A 24,945-nucleotide genomic window follows, 5' to 3' on the forward strand; every position below is an offset into this window, starting at 1 on the left:
AGAGTCCGCCTGCCGATGCAGGGGACACGGGTTCGTGCCCCGGTCCCAGAAGATCCCACATGCCGCGGAGCGGCTGGGCCCGTGAGCCATGGCCGCTGAGCCTGCGCGTCCGGAGCCTGTGCTCTGCAGCGGGAGAGGCCACAGCAGTGACAGGCCCGCATACCACAAAAAAAAAAAAAAAAAAAAAAAAAAAAAAGAAAGAAAAAAACTAACTCGAAGGAAAAAGACTGAAATATTAGAGCACATTACAATTAAGAATTTCTGTATATCAAAGGACACAAACAAGAGAGTGGAGAGAGGGAGAGAGAGAGAGAGGACAGCCATGGATATCTGCAGCACATATGTTTGATAAAGGGCCTGAACTCAGAATATATAAAATCTTTTGGAAATCAACAAGAAGTCAAGACATCCCAATAGGAAAACGGCAAAGACTTGAACAGGCACTTTACAGGAGAAGAAATCCAAATTTCCAACAATTATGTAAAAAGACCCTCAAAGTTACTAGTAATCCAGGAATTATAAACTTAAAACAACATTATACATCCACCTAAATGGCTTAAATGTAAAAATCTCTCAATACCAACTGCTGGCAAAGATATGGGAACTCTCCCAGGCTGCCAGTGGGAGTGTAAATTCGCCTAACAGGTTAGAAAACGGTTTAGCAGTATCTGATATAGTTGAATATATGCATGCACTATGATCCAGAAATTCTGCTCCTAGATAGACTGCCTCGCTGCAGATGCTATCATAGGCTGGCACACTCCCTGGGCTTTTTGATAGCTGCCATCCCAATGGATGTGAGGACAAATAAACATTTTAAGAAGAGAACTGGCTGGCAGAGGTCTGAGAGAGAACCAGACTTCCAGATTCTAGCCCGTGCCTAGCCACACGTCTGCTAAAACCGAAGAAAATCTGTTTTCCCTATTCGTTCCCGAGTACAAGTTCTCAGGGCAGATTTCTCTGAGCACTATCCTGTCCTTATCTCACGGTCCAGAAGAGGCTAAAGCCATGCTCACCTCCCACCGGGAACTCGGCCCCCTCTGCTGCCCTGGACCCCCTCCAGAGGACCAGTCCTGAGTGCAGGCTCCCCTCTCTCCCTGCATCCAAAGGGCAGGGGCGAGGGTGCAGCTGTAACCAGACCCCATCAGAGCCGCTGAAGATGTGCCTGTGGATCAGAACTAATGGCATTAGGCGATCACTCAGGGAATAGAGCTGCAATTACTCCTTGGACGCCTTCTCCAAGATGACCACATGCAGAACACCAAGAGGGGAGAGAGTAACGAATCACCAAGTGAATTAACCGCTAGCCGCTCTAATTAGTTTTATCATTTTTCATGAAAACACTAATGAATATGAAATAATGTGGCCATGAAACCACTAAGACAATTAATGCTTCGGAGTAATTTGGGGTCAGAAAAGGATTCTAGAGACTGTTTAAATAGTCTCAACAATCGTGTGTTGAGAATTCAGAGGAAGCCCACGGCTTCAAAATCTTCTATTAGCAGGTAAGTTGCTACTTCAGGAAAAGCAACAGCGAGGTGTCTGTGGGTTTTCTTTCCTCCCTCCCTTCTTTCCTTCCTTCCTTTGCATATTAAGCCTCCTGGTTTTGGGAATAAAGATGATAGCATGAACCAAAACAGGAGCCTTCAGGGAGTGAGACGAGAACCAAATGAATGCACAGTGAGTGGTGGATCTGGGGAACAGGAGAAAGAGGCAGGGTCCAGCCATACTGAAACCAGAAAAGAGGGAACAGTACTCAGCACTTTTTGCCTCATCGCTACCTGGACGTGGGAGAAAACAGCTTTCTGAAATGACTCCCAAACCTGCGATCATGATGCAGATATAAGATAAGCTGAGCCTTGCGGGCGGAGCTATAATTTTTCTATGTACAACTGTACGATTCTAGCAAATGTAGAGTTTGTGCTCAATACATACCACACTCTCCAAATGGACCTTACCCCAGCATAAGTCGGTAAGGATGCAGTCAGAACCTACCGTGAGCACAGCAGACTTCCGTGTTCTAGGCACGAGCTTAGCGAAATGCCTGTAATTGTTAAGAGTCTTAAAAGGACACGGGGGTGGGGGGGAGAGGGAGTGGTGGCAGGAGTGAATAACACTGCTGCATGTTTGACCAGTTTGCAAGGAGAGCATCCAAAGACCAATGTTGTGTCTGGCAATCTCTCTCGTCACAAATGCCACTGGTGAAAGTGACAAAAATTATGCTGAAGGATAGACCTGTCCATGTGAAATAGGGGATTATCCTGGGTATGAAGGAAATAAGATGTAAAAGTGCCAGGTGCAGTGCTAAACACTATGGTATCTCATTTAACCCGCACACCAACCATCTAGTCAGCACCAACATTATCCCCATTCTACAGAGGAAGCAACTGAGGCTCTCTGAGGTTAATGACTTACATGAGGTCACATAGCTAGTAAGTGGTGTAGCTGGGACCTAAACTGGATCTGTCTAACCCCGAAGCTCACGCTCTTGATGACAATGCCAAGCAATACTCTTTTTTTAAAAAAAAGTATTTTATTTATTTGGTTGTGCCGGGTCTTAGTTGCAGCAGGCGGGCTCCTTAGTTGCAGCATGTTAATTTAGTTGTGGCATGCATGTGGGATCTAGTTCCCCGACCAGGGATTGAACCCGGGCCCCCTGCATTGGGAGCTTGGAGTCTTAACCACTGCACCACCAGGGAAGTCCCAAGCAATACTCTCGATATGTAAAAAATATGGAAGAATTGGTGACTCAGGCCAAGTCTCCTGCTTATGTACAGAGAAATTACAAAGGTAATATTAATCAATTAATAGTAATAATAATGATTCAACTAAATTAGCAAGTATTCACAATTGACCAGTTGTTCTGAGCATCTATATGCATTAGCTTATTTAAGGCTCACAATAACCTTATGATATGCCCACTATTATCTGAGGCACAGAGATTGCTATAGACTGAATATTTGTCACGCTCAAATTCATATGTTGAAATTCTAACTTCCAGAGATGATGACAGTAGTAGGTGGGGCCTTTGGGAGGTGCTTAAGTCATGAGGGTAGTAAACCCTTTTGAATATGATTAGTGCCCTTATAAAAGAGGTTCCAAAGAGCTCCCTAACCCCTTCCACCATGTGAAGACACAATGAGAAGTCTGCAGCCTTGAAGAGGGCCTTCACCCAACCAGGCTGGTACCCTGATCTAGCTCTTCCAGCCTCCAGACCATGAGCAATAAATTCCTGCTGTTAATAAGCTGTCTGTGGTATCTTGGTACAGTAGACTAAGACAGAGATAAACAAGATAAACCTTGAAGACTCTGAAGATCTACTCAATTCTGAAATGTTTAAAGGTTAATTAACAATGCAACAAAAAGTACATCTTTGGAACTTTTTTTTTTTTTAGTATTAAAGCAGTGCTTATGGAATGCCAACTCTCCAATTACAGCTCTGTTACCGCAGGGTCCTTTGCCACAGAACTGAATGGGATGGCTAGTCAGGATAAAAGATGAGCAGGGTGTGTTTTTCTTGTCTTCGGTGGCAGGTGGGTGGAACTGAGAGATAAGGCCTTTCTCCTGGGTTTTGCTTCCAAAGATACAAAACATCAGGAATCACACCTCTTCCACTGGGGATGACTCCTCAGACCGATAACCTTATTTGCTTTCAAACTCAATCTGGAATTCTACCCACCTCCGCTATGCAAATAAGACTTTTGTATGCCCTAAAGGGGGCAAGTGGCCTTGAGCTGGACTCTGAACTTGCAAACAGGAATTCCGGGACTCCAGCTAATCCATGAAAGAAGTTACAGGTTTCATTCACAATGCTCAGAATTCGAATAAATCAGCCTGCCAAACCACAGGCACAAAAACACAAGGACTTTTTGGAATTACAGGGTGAACAAGTTCAGTAACCAGGGACAGCTTGTTATGAATAACAGGAGACTACACTTGCCTACAAGGGTGTCATTTCTTCACATCCATGGGACGTATAAGCACTGGGCATTGATTCATGGGATGCCATTTCATATGCATGCAGAACAAATCCAGCTAAACAAAGTTATCTGCCCAATGGAACTCGAAAATATTTCTCAATTGAATTTTAAACAGACCTCGATGTGAAGGAAATTTAATTAGGTAAGTAATATAGAACACAATGAAATGTCCATCAAAATTGCTTCCAAAGGTTTAAAATGTTTTCCTTTTCAGACAATGTAGTTAGAGCTGCTAAGATATCTATGTTAGTACAATGTCTTGAAAAGTGGGCCTGGGAAATCAATATGATCACCTCTCTGAATTAAGTATGCGCAAATGAGAGCAACTGAGGTCCATATAAATCAGCTCAAGTAGCCCTCTGTGTACCAGACCATTAGGGGACAGGCAGAGAGGAAGGAAGATGCAAATAAACACATTATCTGAGGCATACTCACTAATGGAAGGCATCTCTTAACACCCACATTAAGAATCAAGACAAAACCCGTCCAGTATTTTTAACACTGCTTATGATTTAAAAAAATAAAAGCACGCCAGAAATAGAACCTAAGGTTAAAAAAACAAAACACCCAAAACAACCCTCAACAAGCCTCAGACATTGTTAGAATCACAAATGAGTAAATCTCTTGATCTTTTGGACATCACCTCCAAATTGCTTCTGTATTCATTGGTAAAATGAATAAAGTGCTGGCATCGTTTGGATGTTGTCTGTGCAGAATAATGGAGATCTGGATTGGATGGCTTAACTTCTACAGGCAACAGATTTGGACTTTTTTTCTTTTTTTGCGGTACGCGGGCCTCTCACTGTTGTGGCCTCTCCCGTTGCGGAGCACAGGCTCCGGATGCGCAGGCTCAGTGGCCATGGCTCACGGGCCCAGCCGCTCCGTGGCATGTGGGATCTTCCCAGACCGGGGCACGAACCCATGTCCCCTGCATTGGCAGGCGGACTCTCAACCACTGTGCCACCAGGGAAGCCCAGATTTGGACTTTTGTTCCTCAGATGGTTGGTGGTTATTTCAGTGAAAAAAAAAAACACAAAAAAGTTTAAAATGAAGTCTTAAAATACATGTAGAGGTACATGTGGTCATCTGGTGGGGCTAGAAGGGACCTCCTGTTAGGACACCAGAGCTGTGTGACCCTGGGGATCACCTGCACTTACTGAGTGCCAACTATGGCCAGCACTAGAGGGAAGATGAAGGAGAGCAAAGCCAGGCTCCCTGCCTGCTACCATCTAGGGGGAAGGTCAGGCATGGCCACAGATCAGCCTAGTACAAAGAAACATGGCTTCTAACAAGCTGGGCATAGTTTGTTACTTGTATAAAGTATAAGGTAATAAAGGGTTTTGAAATACTTCCACACTTATTTCCTATTTGTTGCCAAATCTGCTGTCCTTATCCTATCCCAACCATAGGAATGACTTCCTGCAAGAATGGAAGTGAGCTAAAATATGTGGTAAGAGGTAGATGGCAAAAAATACCAAACCCCTCAAACTCCAATTCACCCTTTCCTGTACGAGGCTCCTTGCCATGGAATCTGGTAGTGCCCCTCTACTCTGTCTCTAGGCTCAGCCATGTGACTTGCTTTCACCAATGGAATGTTACTGCTTGTGCTTTCCCCTTTGTCATTGTGGTGAGGACATACCCAGGCTACTCCAGTGGTCCCAGGATAGGAAACATGGAACAAAGCCACCCACAGACACATGATCAAGCCAGCCAAACCACAAAGGGAAACCCAGCTGGGATCAGCCTAGATCAGCTGAATCCTGCAGATATCTGAGAAAAAAATGTTTATTGTTTTTGTAAATTAATTTTTATTGGAGTATAGTTGATTTACAATGTTGTGGTAGTTTCTGCTGTAAAGCAAAGTGAATCGGTTATACATATACAAATAGCCACTCTTTTTTAGATTCTTTTCCCGTACAGGTCATTACACAATATTGAGTAGAGTTCCCTGTGCTATACAGTAGGTTCTTGTTAATTACCTATTTTATATATAGTGGTGTATATATGTCAATCCCAATGTCCCAATTTATTCTTCCCCCCCAAATATCACATGATATCGCTTATATAAGGAATCTTAAAAAATGGTACAAATGAACTTATTTACAAAACAGAGTCCCAGATGTAGAAAACAAACTTATGGTTACCAAGGGGGAAGGCGGGTAGGGAAAATGCTTATTGTTAAACACCATGAGTTTTGGGGTGGTTTGCTACTTAGTATTATTATGGCAATAGGTAACTGATACATAGCACATAATAGATGTTCAATAAAATCTGTATCTTATATCCTTTCTCTCCTCCTCCCCAACATCCAAGCCTGTCTTATCCCTCAGATCATCACTCTAGGCAAGGAATTCTGTGGAAAAGTCCTGACGACAGCTGATCAGCCCATTACCTAACAATGATCTTATACAGATCATCTCTCATACTTACATCGTTCTCCGAGATGGACATACTATTCCCGTTTTATAAAGGAGGAAACTGAGACCCCGAGAGGTTAAATCAGAGCTAGTAAATGGAAGAGTTATAATTAATATCCAAGCCTGTCTGACTCCAAAGCCAAAGATCGTTTGTTCTGCTGTGCTACTTACTCTGCTGCTACTTCTATAAGATCAGCTCTGAAAGAGGCAGGGAGAAAGGAATGCTTGGTGCCTCCAATCCCTTCCCAACAGCCTAGGATAGAAGGATCTGGGTCCTACAGACACTATTCCCAGGACCTGTCATACACTCCCTCTCTTCTTAGCTTGGGGCTCCTTCCCCATCTCAGATAGGGACGCTCATACCCTAGGGACTTCTGGAGCTCTAAGGAGGCAGAAGACTTGGGCTCCTGAGTTGGTGTGGCTTCCAGTAGAAAAGCCCACCTATCTCCACTGTAGATTTTCCTCCCTCTCCCCTCCAATCCAATCCCTACCTACCCCCAACTCTGCCCTTTTAACTGACTTTCCAAAATCTGTCTAGGGAAGCCTAAGTCCGAGGCTCTAGGTGGAGAACTGGTCAGGGGGGTGAACTCAGCAGTTCTCCTCCAGGTCCCACCTAATTCCTTTGGAGGATGGCAGAGGATGGAAGATGAGGCACCAGGAAGAAGGGAAAACAGGAGCGTGTGGTCTTTCTGGACATGGCATGTCCAGGCCATGGTACCCTAGCCAGAGAAGGGGGCGGCCTCTGAATAAGGGCTCAAGGCTCTTCAGAGAGGCCTCAGAGCTGCCTCTTGCTCTGCCCACCCCTGCCTGTCTCTGCCTCTGTGTCAGTGGAAACTTGTTTTGGCTACACGAGGCGCACAGATGACAGTCACTGAAGCCAACTGCTTACCAAGCATACCTAATTATCATGCAGCACAGAGAAGCACTCAGTTAAAGGCATTTAAAAAAAAAGGTCTGGAATGTCTTAATTTAAACATTCTGTTCATATATGCCTGGTCTTCATAGTGTGTTACTCATGTAATATGAATGTCAAAATGTAACTGTAAAAAAAAAATCTCCAGGCAACGTATAATTTCCACCTAAGAGGTACAGCAAATTATCTTAGTTTCAGTTTCTCCCTAAAGTTGAGGTAATGGTAAAACCTCTTTTCACTCAATCCTGTATGGATATTATGAAGAGAAGTGAGATTTATCCACTCAAATCTTAAAATTCCAATAAAATCAAAGGTGAAAGAAGCTAGTTAATTTTTGTCCATGTGTAATTACTTAGATCAGTACTATGTAGGCAGAACTGTGTATATCCCTGAAAACCTTTGAACTACTGGGTTTCAAAGACCTCAAATAACTTTACGTACTCATTTGCCAAAATAAAAGGAAATGAGAAAGAAAAAGGGTAAACTAACAAAAATGTTGACCTCTGGCTTTTTTCTTTACAGGTAAATTTAAGTCAAAAAAATCTAGGAATTTGTACCGTATCAAGTTACTGCCATTTTAATACAAATTTGGTTTATTAATAATTAAAATGACTTAAAAGAGGAAAACAGTCCCTCTGATTTGCTGATGTGTTTGCAGCCTCAAATATTCTGAAATGGTAACATTTTCAGCTGTGTGTGGAAGCAGAACCACCTTTGTTATTTACCAAGCCATCATGAGAACTGTTTTCCCCATATTAAGCTTAGGTGTCATTTCAGGTTAACTCAGGAATCTATTTTTGACTGTGTAAGCAAGTATTTCTGTCAACGATCAAAATATTTACAAAAAAGAATACTCCTATTTGAAGAGTAGAGGCTAAAGATGTAAAAAAAAGAAAAAGAAAAAGAGTAGAGGCTAGAAAAGAATGCCAGCTATAAGGAGACATACAAAACCTAACTCCCAGGCTTCCCTGGTGGTGCAGTGGTTGACAGTCCGCCTGCCGATGCAGGGGACACGGGTTCGTGCCCCGGTCCGGGAGGATCCCGCGTGCCGCGGAGCGGCTGGACCCGTGAACCATGGCCGCTGGGCCTGCGCGTCCGGAGCCTGTGCTCCGCGGCGGGAGAGGCCACAACAGTGAGGTGCCCGCGTACCGCAAAAAAACAAAAACAAAAAACCAAAAAACTCCCACACCTCCCCAACCCAGTGACTGAAATTAGGGGAGTCCATAAAAATAGGCAGGAATGCATCAAATGACTCAGTTGAAAAAAAATGCCTATTCTGTGCTCAGCCATGGACCAGCAGCTGTGGGAGGCACAAGGATATGGTATCTCCTCTCCAGAGCCACAGGGAAGGGATACAGGAGAGATCTAGAGAGGGGTGTGAGACCCCAGCTCAGAAGCTGCTATGCAGTTTGGAACAGATGACTGCAACCAGAGTTGAGCAAAGGGAGAAAAAAGAATGGGCTAGAGTTTGCTGGGAATGTTCAGAGATGGAGTGCCTAAGGTGGTGGCCGGGGACGATCTGGAGAGGGACAGATGAGATAAGGCATTTCGGGCAGCAGGAAGAGAGCGTGCAGGGACATCGATGTGGCGAAGAGGGCAACGTATGAGCAGGACAGCAAGAACTACCTGTTCGAGCAGGTTACCTTGGCAGACTAGAGTCAACTGGTAACACCCTAGTCTAGTGTGTAGTGATGGTTTCACATCCCTCACCTCACTGGAGATACTAGTCTGAAACTTTGGATGGGAGATTTAACCCCACTTCAAGATTCCCTTTAAAACTCATACATACCTGTAGTATCTTAGCTTAGGAGGAAAATGACATCACTGAGAACTCGATATCATGAAATATGAAATACTGCCTCCAAATGATGCACCAACACTGATGATTCTTTTTCGAATGCCATTCACTAACTTGGGGGAGTAAAATGGGCAGAAACAATGTCATATAAAGGTATTCATTAATTTATTCATGGATATTTACTGGCTGCCTATCACATGCTCTATCCAATCTTTGGTCTCACAGAACCTACAATCTGGGGTGGGGGAAGGACACTGACAAGTAAGCAGGTGATACCTATCTGTGTTCTATGTGAAATGGGATAGGTGGTCCAGGGAGACCCCAATTTAGGAGACCAGAGAAAACTTCCTAGACCTTTAAGCCAAGATTTCTCTTAAAGACAAGGAACTCTAGCCCATTCTTTAAGCCAAGATTTTGAGGTGAGGTTAGCTGAGTGAGGGAAAAAGTGTTCTAGGCTAAAGGAATGGCCTGGTGTGTTTGAGGAGCTAGGAGTACAGCATGTCCTGCGCGCAGAGTAAATGGGTGGAGTGATGGGAGATCACTGGATGGGAGGCTGGAGGTGAGCAGGGGTTAGTCTATCCTGCTCAGGGATCTGTACCTTTACCAATGGTCAAAGGGAGCTAACAAAGGGTTTTAAACAACAGTGTACTGTGGTCAGATTTGGGTTCCAGAAAAATCACTGTGGCTTAAGGCTGGAAAATGGATGGGACAAGGCAAGACTGGAGACAGGGAGACCAGTCAGGAGGCTGTTGAAATTGGTGATGCCTCCAATGAGGGCAGCAGTGCAGGGGATGGAGACAGATGTTTAGGAGGTATAGTCCACATGGCTAGTATGGCTGACCTGGGGGAAAAGGAAAGAGTTTGAGTTGACTTCCTGGTTTTTGGCTTGAGACTCTGTGTACAAGATGCTATTACTGAGAGAGAGAGAATAAAAGAAGAGACTCATATTCGGTGGTGGTGGTGATGGGGGCTGGGGGTTAAGAAGAATGAGTTCTCTTTGAGGTGCACTGAGTTTGAGGACACCCAGGCAAAGATGTCCAGATGCAGAATACAGGGACCTGGAACTCAGGAGAGAGATCAGGGCCGGAGGGAGACCTAGAAGTCCTCAGCGTAGCAGGATGACAACCAAACAGATGCAGTCTTCCGGGGTGAGTATGATGAATAAATAGATAGAATAGCCTAGGCCTGAACGCTGAGCTAGATGGAGGGAGCCCAGAAAGGAGACCGAGAAGCAACAGCCAGGATTCCAAAAAGGAAACCTAGACAGTACGGTATTCCAGAAAGCACGCTCAGGAGTGTGTCACAGGCCATGGAGGGGCCAAGTTGAGGTGAGGACTGAGAAGCATCCATTGGATTTAGCTACAAAGACCTCAACAGTGACATTGGTGAGAGCAGATTTAGCAAACAGGAGTGGCCAGAATGAGTCAGCAAAGGCCTGGGACTGAAAGGGGAGGTGAAAAACAGAGACTGAGTTAGAGCAACTCTTTCTAGAAGTGAAGGGAGGGAAGAGCTAAAGTTGGAACAGGTGTTGGGGGAGCATTAAAAAAATATAGGCGAGTCTGGAGCACAAAAATTCGGATGGGAAAGTGCTAAGAAGAGGTTATAAACACAGGAAGGGATTGCGTCCTGAGAAGGTAGGAGAGGCAGGGGCCCAGAATGAGGTCAAAGAATTGGTTTTCAACAGGAAGAGTGTCTCTTCTTTTTCAGAACAATAATAAAAAAAAAAGGATGAGAGGGGTTAAACATCGAGAGTGACTGAGGAATTCACTCTCATGCCTTGAACATGAACTGATATAAACTCGGGTACACGTTAGGAGGCATCTGAATCCAAGACTTAAAAACAAAAAACCCTTTAGATTTGGAAATCTGTCGCTCTGTTTCAGAAACACAAAAAGTTCTTTGAATCCACACTTTTTTTTTTTTTTTTTAGTATTTGGAGTCAAAGAAGACTATTGGGGAGGTACTGTTTACACTGCAGTCTTCTCAAAATATCTTTTAAAAACCACATTGAGTTCACTAGAAAGGAAATGCATTTAGTATAAGGCCTTGCAGAGTGCACGGCCTTATTTTAATAAGATGCAGTGATGCATATAAAATAGACTTGAAAAAAAAGGCTTTGCTTACTGTCAAATCCATGTTTTACCAGAAAAGGTTTTGATAGTGTAACCCAACAACTACTAGGAAATGCATGCCTGCAAGTTCAAAGATCATATGACTTGAAGAAACTGCTTTAATCAGAGTTTATCAAATAGATTTAAAACCAGTTCTTAGATCTAATTCAAATATGTTCCTGCTCATTTATAGAGCAAGAGTCTAGGTATTTAGACACAGAAAATGATTTTTTTCAACACTGAGAGTGAATGCTCTACCAGATTTGTTTTGTTTGGGGCTGGATTGTCTTCCTTTCATCCAAGAGCCACTTGGAATTTAAAGATGAATTATCACAGTGAAGAAAATCTCATCTATCATGCCCTTGACTTTCTGTTTAAAGGGGATACACTTGTCTGTTCCTATGCTCCACCACCCCGAGAACCACTTTAACAATAAATTAGGCTTGAACGAAAGTTTCTTGATATAAAGCAAAAGGTTTACATTTTAATTAGCTCTGGGAAGTCAAGGGCCCTTTTACTAGAAACCTAAAGAGATGAGAGCTGTGCTTAATCACAGACCAAAAGGACCCACCTGCCTCCTTTCCCTGTAATAAAAACACAAATAAAGCAGAGCTACTGAATGAAAACAGCCAGAGTCAGGGGTCAGTGCCTAATGTCAGCTCTCACCGTGGCCAGGGCCATGTGACTCCGTTGTGTGGCTTCGTGGAAGTGACACAACCCTTGGCCCACAGAAGCGGTGGAGAGGCTCCTCTTAAAGACAGCCCCATCGAGGAAAACTCTAAAGAAATCAAACCCACTTTCTAGATTTATTGGAGGTAGCCTGGCAACACTACTGCTGATATAATGTGAGAATCTTGCTTCATCTAATGAAAACCATGTTTGCAAAACTCACGTGGAGGCAGGGGTGGGGGGGGAGGGGAAATCCGTTTTTGTATATTTGTGTGCAGGGCAGCCAGACCGTAAACCTTGAAAGGAAACCCTCAATCTGAAATACCGTGCTGGGAGTAGCAGTCAGCGCCTGCAGAAGCCAGGAACATGGAGAAAAACATTTCAATCCCTCCGCCCCCGACAGAGGTAATGTTCTTCCTCTTGGAAAGGAAAGGGTCCTTTAGCATCTTTTGTCCTCTCACCGCCATCGCCTCCTCTCCCTTTATTATCGCTGACCTCCCACAGAGAAACGAAGCCACGGGCCGAGGGAGGAAAATCTGAGGCCCTGTTCTGTCTGAGGCTCCGAGATCTAGAGAGCTGGAGCTACTGATCGGGGTCCCGCCCGGATTTAACCCGGTAGAGGACCCATCTCCCTTCTCTGGGGTGAGATGCCAACTTGCTCAGAACCCGGACTGGGCGTGCTGGCTGCTAGGGCCCTCCGTGGCGCTGTTCGTGGTGCTGAAGCCTGCATCAAGGCGTGGAGGCAGCAACCCACGCACAGGCGACCAGCTGTCAGGGGCTCCGGGCCCTGATCCACGTGAGGCAAGTCTGGAAACAGCTGCCGCCCACAGAGCTACAGCCAGCGCCACAGTTTGGCTCCAAGTGTAGCTCACTGGTTTACTTCTTTGCAACTGCAAAATGGCTGGTTTACTTTTTCTCTTCCCAGGGGGTTTCACAGAGCCCACCTCTGGCTCACCGATCTGGCATATCTCTTTCCTGGTGTCCTCCCTGCTCATAGGAATTCTCTCACCCCCTCTCCTTCGTACAATACTTTGCCTTTGCAGAGCACCTTACAGTTGGTAGCGCCCTCACTGGCACCATCAATGGAGCCGTTTCTCTTACACACATAACCATTCCTCTTCTCTCCCACAGATATTTTTTGCCTTCTCTGCCCCTCATCTCTCAAGCAGGAGACTATTACCTCAGTGTGCAGGGTGGGCGAAACACCTTTACCCATCACAGCAAAACCGCTGATTTCTCCTTGGCAATGAATTCGGAGAGGCAGAGGTTAGAGTTCCAAAGGACCAGGAGAAAGTCCCCTAAGAAATTTCTAGGAAAATACGGGTAGTGGTCAGTAGGGTGGGGAATGGAGACACAGACACTAGGAACAAAGTGAAGAAAAGAGCCTGGGCCTTCGAGGTGCAAGGCTTGTTGCAGTTAGAAGACTCCTGGCAGGTGGCACTCTAGCTCAAGGTGCTTTGGGTAGAAGCCTTGACTGTGCTCCTGGTTCCACCTCAAACTTCCTTTCTGCTAAACAACCCCCTAGCCAGGGTTGGAGGTCTGTCTTCCTCTTGATCCAAGCACTCTGCTAAAAAGCACCGTTCGCACAATTCTATTTACCGTAATACACAATGATGAAGGGAACATAACTAAGAAAGAGAGGGTCAGTGGGAGGATTTTTTTCTCATGTGTGATTGACGGTGCTCAGATCAAAACTGTGTAATCATCAATAACACGATTCAGCAATTGGGAAATGCAAACAAGTTGTGCAAGTGCTTGCTTTGGTCAAAGCCCTGGAGGGGCCCACGGGGCTGGGCCAAGCTTGAAGAGGGCAGTGCCAACAGGATGCCCTCCCTCCCACCAGGGCAGAGCTGGCTGTGCCTACAGCCTGACTGGCGTGACCTTTGCCTTTTGCAACACACATGCGGTTGGGCCGGCGTTAATGGCACTTTGCAGGGAGCTCCAATTGAGTAAACAAAAAATGCCTTGCCCTGTTCTAATGGAGCACATTATTCTGAGGCCTAAGCCTTCATCCAGGCCCCTGCAGCTGCTCTGCAGGTCAGTGCTACCAATAAAGCAATTAGCCAATGAGAAAACTCTTCTTCCCTGAGGGGGACTTGGAGGCTTTGTTGCAGTGGCTGTGCTTTGCTTTGGGTTTTTAAACAAGCAATCCAAGTTGATCTGAGCCTCTTACATCAGACTCCAGGATGAAGACACTGAAACTGTGTGTTTGCCGAGTGTGATATTTTAAGGAGCTGGTCCCTTGTTCAACACAGACTGGAAAGCTCACTGCTTCCTGTTCAATTAACCTGAACCATAGCTGAACTCTGCCCTTTGAACTCACTCTGCAGATAAATACATTAGCTCACCTAAGGAATCATTAATATTTTTCAATCACATAAAACAAACATGAATGTCTGAACACAACCCAAGAGATAGCCCATTAGGAATAGCACATGGAACATGTTGAAAAAAAAAAATCACAAATGGATGTTATTTACAGAACAAAAAGGGTCAAGGAAAAAATAAAACGGATCATGCCAACAGTTCTGGAAACAAAGGCGACTTTCATTTTCATTTCTGCAAACACAAAGGGTACTGAGCAATATTGAGCAATTCCTGTTCCATCTACACTGCTCAATAAGAAGAAGTTGTACCCTACTCCTGGTCTGGTTTCTATCTACTTCCATCAGAACACACAACTCCAAGCCCTTCTCTTTGAAAGTGACTTCAGTGTTCATGCTCATATACAGAGTCCAAAATATTACATTTCTGGGGACGATTTTACTCCCAATTTGCTACAAATGAACCAAAATAATTTTTGTGGAAGATCACTGCCTTTAAGTGAACCACTGTAAATGAACCAAGCTAGTGGCTTGATTGAAATAATTTTACAGTAGAAGATGATGTTCCTGTGATGTTGTTACTCTAGCATCTAAACAGATTTTGTTTTGGGGGGAGGGAAAGAGAGAGAAGAGAAAAGAGGAGATCGCTAAATGCATCTATTTCGTCCTTATCCCTGCATGTCATCTTAGAAGAATGAGAAAAACATTCCCCAACCAAGTCATTACACATTTCAGTCTGATTCAGTTTCACTTCCCACAATTCTGCCTCTTGACTCCTCCCCTCCTTCCCCCTTTTCATTTTTGTTTGGTTTGGAGTGTGGGCTTAATGCCCAGCTATCCTAGATGAGAACACTTAAAGGAATATCGCAAGCGCAAAGGGTAAATCTATTGAATGAGGGTCTTTAACTATGTGGTTTCCTTAAAGGGAAAGGCTGGATCAATAGGATCAATATGAAAGGTTTCCCTGGCCCTGCATAAAAGGGTAAGGGCTTCTCTTTTCACTGGTTTAACTTTACTCTCTGACAAATGCAAATCAATGGGTCTGTGTTTACAACAGATTCCCTAACAGACCCAACCTGGGTAAAGCCCAGAGCCTCGTCCTGGGGGTGGGGAGTCCAAGCTTGCTCTAGGGGGATGCTCTAGGGCAGAGCTTAAGGCTCAAGGCCCTGGGGGTGGAGTGGGCTTGCTGCCCACTGGGATCCTGCTGCTGCCGCCTGTGGTCTCTCCAAAGAGGACAGAAAAAAATGGAGCAATGGAGCTCCAGACTCTTCCAAAGATGCCTCAACCCAACATAAACATAAAGCCCAAATTCCTAGGATCTGGTGAGCCAGTCAACCTTGTTTCCTACCAGTATAGATCTGGGAGGTTGACTACACAGAGGAAGCTGGAGTGGGATACCTACAATTGGAGCGGCCCATGCATTTCAGCTCTAGAATTCTCCTTCTGTCCTTTCTTAGGTGGTAACTGGCTCTCTTAGCTATTACAAGGCAAACCACTGAAACCGTGGGTTCTTTCCCCCTTAATTTTACCTTTCCCTTTAAAAACGTGATGCTTTCCAGAGATTACATGACTTCAAGTCAATACCAGTTACAGAGAAATTATTTTTCTTCCTGCAGGAGAAAGTATATGTATATTTGATTACATGAGCCAAAGTCCAATGCTGATTAAATTACATTGGAGGTGTGCTTCCAACCCAAACAAAGTCTGCTTTCTGCAGAAGAGTAATGGATCTTTAAATGGCGAGAGAGGCGCCAAGGTGGAACGCAGAGCTTCCCTTCCCTCTGGGACAATTTGTGTTGGACAGTTTTTCACAACAATGTCCACAATGTCCACTTCTCCCCCAGTGAGACTAGCTCTGTGTGCACAGCCCGCAGCCTGCTTCCATGCCTTGCCATGCCTCAGATGGGCTGAGCTACCCAGGCTACCTCCCTGCCCCTGCAAAAACCTGTGTACATTTCTCAGGGTCTTCACCTGGAGTGAGACTTGGAAATCAAAAGTCAAGCTTTTCCCAAAGGCGCTGAAGTGCATTAGGGGGACAGACTGGGTGATGAAAGGGGGTGCTGATGGGCCCCCAGCCCACCTTGAGCAGGCTCTGTACCTGACAGTATAAATGTCCCTGTTGGGTTCCCTCATAGTGGTCTCTCCCCACCAAGAAAAGTATCCCCTCAGAGGAAGCAATTGTCCCCAGGTCAGGAAAAACAAGGATAATCCAGAATTTGTAGATGAAGTTTAAGGCCCAGGGTTCCTCCGTATTCACCCTTTTCCCCAGGGCCCTTTATCCAGACAATTGTTTCTGTTTATTCCCTCCTCATTTTCCTTCCTTTGGCAAGAGCCCAGAAACTAAATCCCTCTGCTTCTCCTCTGAGGGTTTCATTCCTCCAGGGATACCCCCGACAGGATACCACTTTCCCTCAAGACAGTTTCTACCAACACCAGCCACCAGCAGTAGTGTGGTGGCGTCCAGTACCTTCTTCCTGAGAACTCTTCAACCCCCTTCGTCTGATCTTCCTTTAGAAACAGGTTCTAGAGCCCAGAAAACCAAGAGGCGACCCTGAAGTGAAATTTTGGATTGAAGAAAGCTGGAGAGGCAGCCTCTTTACCCCTCAGGGTTCAGGCCTGGAGCTCTAGAAGGTAAACCCTGCCCAGGGTCCCCTGTTACCTCTGGGCAGACACGTGTCTCTGGAGAGAAGTGGGGCCGTTCTCAGAGACACAGAGAATCTGGGCAGCTCAGTTTCCCCTCTGCCCCACCCTCACCATTCACCAGGAATCCAGCCCTGTTTTGGGATTCTAAGATGGGGTTGGAGGAGACTCTAAGATTCCACCCTCCAAAAGCCCACTCGCCCCTCCCAGAACCTAAGAGCCCTTCACCGGGAGCTTGAGGGGAGGGGCCCGCTGTCTTCCTCACCAAAAGGAAACCTTGCCACCTTTTTGGTTTCTGTATCTGATCACCGGACCTAGTTCAATGTAGGTTTTCAGAAGAGGGGTAGGGCTCATTCTGACTAGGAATCAAGGAGCTGTATCAAAGCTCCCTTCTCTAAGGAAACCCACTGGAAGGAAGATGACCCCTATCTCTGGGGAGGACAGAAAGAAATGACTGCTTCCCCTTTGCCACATGGCAAAGCAGAATAACGCAAGATTTGGGGGGTTTTCTCTCTCCTTTCTTTCCTCCTTTTTCTCATTTCGTTGTTGAAGGAAGGAAAACACTCCTTTTCGTCCAGGTTGAAACCTTCTCTTGAAGGAAAAGCTTAGTATTTCTAAAACTGGAGAATTTATAATTTCAAAAAACCCAAACAATTTAGTTCTTATCTCACCCCCACTACCGTCCCAGCTCTTTCTTTCCTTCATCCACCTTAGTGTTCCTTCTGGAAGAATAAACTATTTGGCGAAAGGAGCCGTTGGCAGGATGTGGAGGTCTTCCTGCCGGAGGGAAGGGACAGCTCTGAAGTTCTTTCTTTTCCCGTCAAGGCAGGTGTCTCAGAGAAAACCTCTCTACTAGGGCCCGGTCTGAGTCCCGAGTCTCAGAGGGGAAGATCTCTCCAGCTGCTGGGAAGGGGAGCTGGGGCGGGGCAGTTCCCCAGGCTGGTGTTTCTTACCAGCCGGGGCAAGAAACAAGATTCTTCTCTGGTTGTGACCCAATTAGCCCAGAGCAGACCATTCTGAGGGGTGAAGCCCAGGCCATTGTCACTGGGGTCTCGTTTAACTGTCCAACTAATGCACCAGCGTAGAAAGTCTGCGAATGGGAACATTTAATGAGAATGTTCTTTCTTAATGAAAACAAGGATGGGGCGGATCTGCGGATCAGGAAGCTACGAGGTTAGCAGGCAGCTTTAAAGACGTCGTTTCTATACGTCTGTGTCTCTAGCTCTGCTTTGCAAGGAAGTTCATCTGTACCATTTTTTCTAGGTTCCCACATATATGCGTTAATATATTTGTTTTTCTCTTTAGAGACGTCGTTTCTAAAGTTCGGCTTGGACGTTCCCTCATATGGAGAGGAGACCAAATTTCCGGGATGGTTTCCGTGGAGGAAAGAAGTTGCTCCCGGCCCTGCTGGACCAGATGCGGGCCGCGCGGGGCAGAGGCGAAGGCACCCTAAGCACGAGAGGACTCGGGCGCCGTACCGTGCGACGCCTTCGGTATACCAACCACCCGCAGAGCCCGCGGCAGCGAGCGCAGAAAGCGGCGTTGCGCGCGCGGGGACCCGGGGAGAGGGCAGGCAGCCTGGCGACAGCAGGAAACCTCGAGTAGGAAGCGGCGGGCTGGGGCCGCGCGGGGTGAAGCAGCGGCCAGACCCGAGAACCCGCCTGCAGCTGCGGAAGCAGCGCGGCGGGAGCGCCGGGGAGCCAGGCCGCTGGCGAGCGCTCTGCTGGGAAGAGGGCGCCGTCGGGCTTACTGGAAACGCGCCGGATCAAGTTCCAGATCAATGAAATCTGGGTCTACACGTTAACATTATTGTTGCCAGCATTAATGCTCTTTTAATCTTCTAAACATTATCAGCATCGATCTCCCTCCATATACACATTTGTTTGAGAAAGTGACATAACCACATGGTGGAAAGCCTGGAATAAAAATAAATGCGCAGCCTCTCGCATCGAGGGCGCCCGTGGACCCAGGCTACTTCTCGCCCGCGGGTTCACTAACCTTCCTCGCGTCCCGCCGGCTCGGCCCAGCTCCCGCCCTAATGCGGGTTGGGAAGGTGTTCTCGACGCACCGGGGACTTGACCAAGCAAGGATGGTAGTGAGCTTTTCAATTATTAATCCGACCAGCCAGCAGGAGAAAACATCTTGTGTTCCGTACCGACGTGGTACATTCGGCCTCTCCGGCTCGGATCCCGAACTAAACCTTCGGGAGAGACCGGCTGAGCCCGCCGAGAGGCTGACCAGAGGGAGGGGTGGGAGTCGAGGTGCGGGGCTCTGCGGATGAGGTCCCCGCCCCCGTCCCTAGGCTTAGGGTGGCCTGAGGACGTCCCCTGGCGCCAAAAGGAGCCGCGCACGCACGTGGTGCCCCTGGCAGGCGCCGCCGCGTTGTGCCCTGGCCACGCTCCCCTGCCGCGGGCGTCAGGTGGCCCAGGCGACATCCCGTTGGGTTGGTTAAGGGCCCTCCGCTACCTCAGCAAGAGGTGGCTCCGGACTGGTCGCTGGGAGCTGCTGCCTGGGGAGGCCGGGCGTCTGTTCGCCGCGGGGACGCGAGGCAGGCTCGGGGCGGGCCGCCCCGGGAGCCCGGCTCACAGAAGGCGCAAACCTGGGCAGGGTGTGTCGTCGGAGGGTCTCTGCTCTTGTCTTCCAGTTGTTGGAGGAAACCACTCCCGCCACCGGGGCCTCGATCGTCCTCCGCGAGGCGCCCATCCTTGGCCCGCGGAGGAACCCACTTTCTTGCCTGGGTTCTCTCGGTCCCTCCTGGTTCGTGTGTGCTTAGTTCAGAGGCCTCTTGAGGATTTGTGCTTGAACACGCTGGAGTTTGTCCTCGCCGCCTCTTGCCGGGTTAATAAAAACTGCTCTGCCGGTGCCAGACCCGGGGACCGCGGAAGAGACCCAAGCCCGCATGGTTGCAAACAGTTTCGGCCCTCGCCACCCTTTATGAACGAAGTCGTGCACTTGGAGCCCATTTCTCTGAAATCTACTGTTGAGGCAATCTGAGCTCCCCCATCTTCTCCCTTCCCTTTTGCTATGCTGTCCCGGGCTGTGGATACACCGAGGCGGTCGGCGCTTCTGTTGTGACGGGGGTGTACTTCACCTAAGGGTGAGGTTGCCGACACCGGCCCAAATCAGGCATCTTAACTCTGCAGTTCCTCAAACCCCTATCTGCTTACCTCTGGCAAGACCCAAAACGAGAAAGAGAAAGCGAAATTAAAAGAGAGAGAGAGAGAGAGAGAGCGCTGGTCTCGATGAGATGGGGGGCTGGTCGGTCTCGGCGAGGTTCGGGCCTGGGATTCAGGCAGAGCTGCCCTGTAGAATCACTGGGATTGTTTAACCCCCAGAGCTCAACGGTGTGGGCCCTCGGCAGCGTCCTGGCGAGATTCCGATCCATACTCCTGGTGGAGAAGGGCTCAGCTTTTCTTCTCCATTTGCTCCTGTCCCCTAGCGCTCCAAGTACATAATACCAGTCCCAGCTTCTGCATCAGTGTCTGAAGAGACTGATCTACTGACCCCAAACTGAAAAGCTTCCTATGTAATAATAACCACTCAACACACTTGTAGTTGCTGATCGAATGGCCAGATAAAAAGGCTAAAGCTCTTGTCCCTTTTCAGCTCTGGGTAATAAAACAGACACACATTTGAATGCCTGAGCAAAGCGGGGTCCCTCGCAGGAAATTCCCAGTCGCTGAAGGAGGCTTTCAGACTCCCACTGAGGGGGCTTTCTTGCTCCTGCTCTGAAAATCCCCGATGCTGCCTGAGGCCAGCCCCTGAGTGGCCCCGGGACTCTCCCGTGGTGGGTGGTGGGACTGGGGTCCCCCAGGGATGCACACTCTCCCCCATCCCAGCAATGCTGTTGCAAAAATGCTTGAGACTGGCTAGTCAGGAAAGCATTACTTTCCAAATCACTTATACATTGGCAGAGGGCACGTGTTTTAAAAATCTCTGTCTTTTTCGGGACAGGCGTGAGGGGGCGGCAGCGCTCTGAGATCAGCCTGACTAGAATAGCTGTCATCCTGCCTTTACCTTACCCTGGTCCCCCCTCCCCAAGACCAGCTGCCAAGTTTCTTCTGGCTGCCTGTGCCCAAGAAGCCAGCCCTTGCTAAAGCTCACCCGTGAGGGACTAAAGGCCTTTTCAGGGGCCCAAGATAAAGAGGTACCACACTGTTTGGAATTGTCAGTAAGCTTCCAGTTTTTCACGGATAATCTCTATTCACTGCTTAATCTTTGCGAGGAACCTAGAGCAATCGGAGAAAATTGTAGGAGAGGATGAAGAGTAAAAAGCTAAATGAGGAGAAAGATAAAGTAGGTTTCCAAATCCATGCAGAACTATTTGGAGTCCACCGATGTGAGGAAGCCCTTGGCGGGGGGACTAGTTTCTTTACCTTTTCAGATCAACACTGCTGGGAGACTACTGACTGGAGATCCGAATCCTCCAACAGCGGGCAAAGGCGGAGGCTGTCAAAGTGGAAACGCCCCCTCCCCAAGCCTGGGCGAACACGTTGCCTGTCACACCCCCCAGCCGTCCGGCGTAAGGAGAGTGCACCCTACAAGCCAGGCTCAGCGGTGCGAGGATAGCCCCGGGGAGCCGGAGAGGAAGCCTGAGCTCACAGCTCCGGAAGCGCGTTGTGTGCGGCTCGGAACCGCGCGCTACCCACTACCCGCACCTATGTAAATCACTGCCACCACGAATTGTCCGCCAGATAATCCGACGATCGGGAGAGACAGCCTCAATCCAAAAGAAGCTGCCCATCTCGGCCTGCGTCCGGGTACCGTGCGTCCTCCCCAGTGGGGCGCCTGGACACTTTGCCCCTCTTGGCCCGTGGCAGGGTCCTGGGGGCAGCGCAATTGCCACGCGCACCGCGCTGGGTCTGTGCGCACTAAAGCGCGCAACTGTGTGCCAGTCGCAGCCACGGCTGCGCCTTTCTCTCTGGTTCCCGCCGCCCACGCAGGAGGTTTCTGCGCTCCTAGAACAATAGAGGGCTGTACCTCGCGGCTCTGCCGCTAGAGGAGGCACAAAGAGCCAAGCCGGCTACAGAACAATGTAACCAATGCGTCGACCCGTCCTCTCCCGCCGGCCGCAAGCCCTCCCCGTCGCCGAGCTACGCGCACAATCAGCGTCCGCTTAATGCAAAGGCGGAGCCTGTAGCCCGCGGCCAAGATGCGTTAACTAACCTGCATCTTAATTTTTCTACACCTCTTCCCGCGAGCTCCCAGTCTCTCCCGGAGGCCCCAAACCTCGGCAAATCCTGGCAGACGCTGGGAGCCGGGCAAGGGCAGCAGGCGAATGAGGCAGGACGCTCTCTACTCTTAGTTGCTCCTCTCCCGTCCTCCCAGAGAGGTGGATGTGGCAGTCCCAACCTTGGTCCTTGTACCCTCCCCTCACTGTGGGCAGTGACAAGGGAGCTGGCCCCAGCCTGCTCTTTCGATCATAAAGTCCCCGTGCCAATGTCAAGGCTGGAAACGGGCTCGGGAAGTGCTGTTGTACCCTGGTCACCCGTTCTCCGCGTGGGCAAGGCTGTGACTCTTGTCAGTGACCAAACAAGTTTGCCTCCCGCTCCCCCACCCCAGCCCACCAACTGCCTCCATATAGGGAGACCAGGCAGCTTGGAAAACTGAAACGTATTGCCTAAGCAAGCTTGGAAATGTATTGTCTAAGCAAGAGTTCAAGTGCACAGGGTTTCCAATAAAGGCAATCCCCCTTTCCTGTGAGTCCTGGAAAGAGAGGGCTCCTAGCGGACACGGTGCACCCCCATCGCGACTCCCACAACTGGGTAAGGTCGGAAGGAGAGGGCAGAGTTGGCACGTTGACCAAAGTGCGAATAAAATGCGGGTGGGGGTCGGTCAGGAAGCCCGGGAAACAAGGAGGGAGGAAGGAAGAGAAGAGAAAGGGAGAACAGAAAGAAGAGAGGAGAAAGAGGAAACAGAAGAAGAAATAAAGTGGAGAAGAAATAGGAAGTGTGGAGAGGAGGCGAGAACCCAGAGATGTGGCTAAGCGCCCTCACCCGGGGCCACAGGCACCCCGGAGCCCTCTCCCAGCACCCTGGCTCCAGGAGACCTCCAGGAGACCCTCTGGGCTTACCTGCCAGGCGTAAAGCAGACATGCGCTGGAACTCGGGCTCCTGCAGCCACTTCCACATCCTGCGGAAGGTCTCCCTGCCAGATTTGAGTTTACTCCACGGTTTGGGGTTCCGGAGCAGGTCGGAGAGAGTCCCCTGAGACCGGCACAACACCCTCTGCGCGAAGATCGCCTGTGGGATGCTGTAGCGCTTCAGCTCGGCGGTGATACGCTGGGCCACCTCTTTGGTGTTGATCTCCTCCAGCTGGCCTGATGTGGCCACCTGCGATCCCGAAGAGGACGAGGGTGGCCTCTCACGGCTAGGCGCCAGCACCGGCCCATGGGACTGAGCGTGGCCCGGGTGGTGTAGGCCGTTGAGGTGAGACATCATGGCCGCGGGCGGGGTGCCCAGACCGCGGGACAGGTGTTGCTCACCGCGGGTCAGCATGGCAGTGTGGTGCGCGTCGAAGTTGGGGCTGAGCATTTTGTCGTGGCCCGAGGGCCCGTAGCTGGGCAGGCTCTGCTGCGCGTTGTGGAGGCCGCCCAGCCCGTTGCCCAGCGGTGTGGCGGCTAGCGGGGACAGGCTCTGGCTCATGCCGGGCATCTCCTTGTAGGGGCTGTAGAGGTTGTTCATGGTCGGGAGCCCTCGCTCGTCGCGCATGAGGGTGAAGCTGCCGCTGACGTTGCCCGACAGGCGCTGGTGGTGGTGGTGGTGGTGGTGGTGGTGGTGGGGGTGCGGGTGCGGGTGGTGGAACTTGTCCGACACGGTGGAGATGGGCGGCAGCGGCTGGAGAGGCGTCAGCGTGGTGTAGGTGTTGCTCATGCCCATGCCGGGCGGGGACGAGTCGCAGGACATGCTCATGGCATGATGGAGCGGGATGGAGAGCTCGGGCCGGTAGTCGCCGCCGTCCAGGATCGAGGCCATGCTAGTGACCATGGCCGAGCGCGACGCCGCTGCTGCCGCCGCTGCCGCCGTGCCCAGCTCCTGGTGCGCCGTTGGCGGCGGCGGCGGCGGCGGCGGGCCCCGCAGCGAGCCAGCGGCGCCGCGGCCCGCGTGGTGAGGGCTGGTGCTGGCCAGCAGCTCCTGCTCATGGCCCGGGCCCCCGCCGCCGCCCCCGCCGCCCCCGCCGCCGCCCCCACCGCTGCCGCCGCCGGCCGGCCCGTGCAAAGTGCCCAGACTTTCCATTGTCAGCTCCGGGTTCATGGCGCAGCCTTCTAGGTCTTTGGTGAGGCATCGATAGGCGGTGTAGGCAGCCTTCATTCAGTCCATCGGGGCCCGGGGGCGGCGGGGGCGGCGGGGGTGGCCGGCGGGCTGGCAAGGCGCGCGTGGCGGAGCTCTGCCGCGGGAGCAAGGGAGGGCGCGGGAGTGCGTGAGCGTGTGGAGGGGGAGCGTGCGTGCGGGTGTGCGCCCCGGGCTGCGGGCGGGCGGGCGCGCCCGGGGTGGGGGTGGGGTGGGGTGGGGTGGGGGCGGACGGGGCGTGTGTGCGGGAGACGGGAGGGGGCGGGGAAGGAGGGAGGGATCACCGAGTCCCGCCGCTCGGGGCGGCGCGCTGCCTAGCCATGTCCAAGCCTGCTCCGGTGCCGACGTCTTCTGTTTGGGTGAGCGGGAGCTGTCCAGAAGGGCTCTGCCGCTCGCCGGGGCAGCCAACCTACCTTCCCGGACCCGGGGCGGGGCAGTGCCCGATGGGCGCCGCGAGCAGCCACTGCGTGGCCGCGACTGCCCCGGGAGGCGGGCCTCCTGCGCACAGCTGCCAATGGCTGAGGAGCGGGCGGGGCCGCGCGTTTCACGTTTGGCTGACGGCTCTGTGCTTTTTTTTTTTTTTTTTTTTTTTCCTCCTTTGCCACTGGAATCAAACGTCAAGGAGAGGAAGAGAGGGAGGGGAAGAGAGGGTAGTGGGGAGAGAGGCGAGAGAGCGAGTGAGGGAGAGGAATTACGTTAAAGATGCCGCTCTATGTCTCTCCGGAGCTGCTGCGACCTGGGCTAAAGGGCTTTGCTTCAGTTTCCCTTGCTTCACCCCAAAGCTTTTATCGAGGCAAGCCAGGA

At 49.8% G+C, this 24,945-nt stretch overlaps 1 protein-coding gene across 1 annotated transcript in view; it reads right to left on the reverse strand.

Annotated features, from left to right (window-relative positions):
• Nucleotides 1-24,162, reverse strand: part of ONECUT2 (one cut homeobox 2) — a 39,312-nt gene extending 15,150 nt beyond the window's left edge. Inside the window, exon 1 of the mRNA XM_065890316.1 lies at nucleotides 22,926-24,162. Within this exon, the coding sequence (XP_065746388.1) occupies nucleotides 22,926-24,162 (1,237 nt within the window). The remainder of the gene's footprint in view (nucleotides 1-22,925) is intronic.
• Between the last annotated feature and the right edge of the window lie 783 nt (nucleotides 24,163-24,945).

Source organism: Phocoena phocoena, chromosome 13 (genome assembly GCF_963924675.1).
Source record: "Phocoena phocoena chromosome 13, mPhoPho1.1, whole genome shotgun sequence".
NCBI classification, from domain to species: Eukaryota; Metazoa; Chordata; class Mammalia; order Artiodactyla; family Phocoenidae; genus Phocoena; species Phocoena phocoena.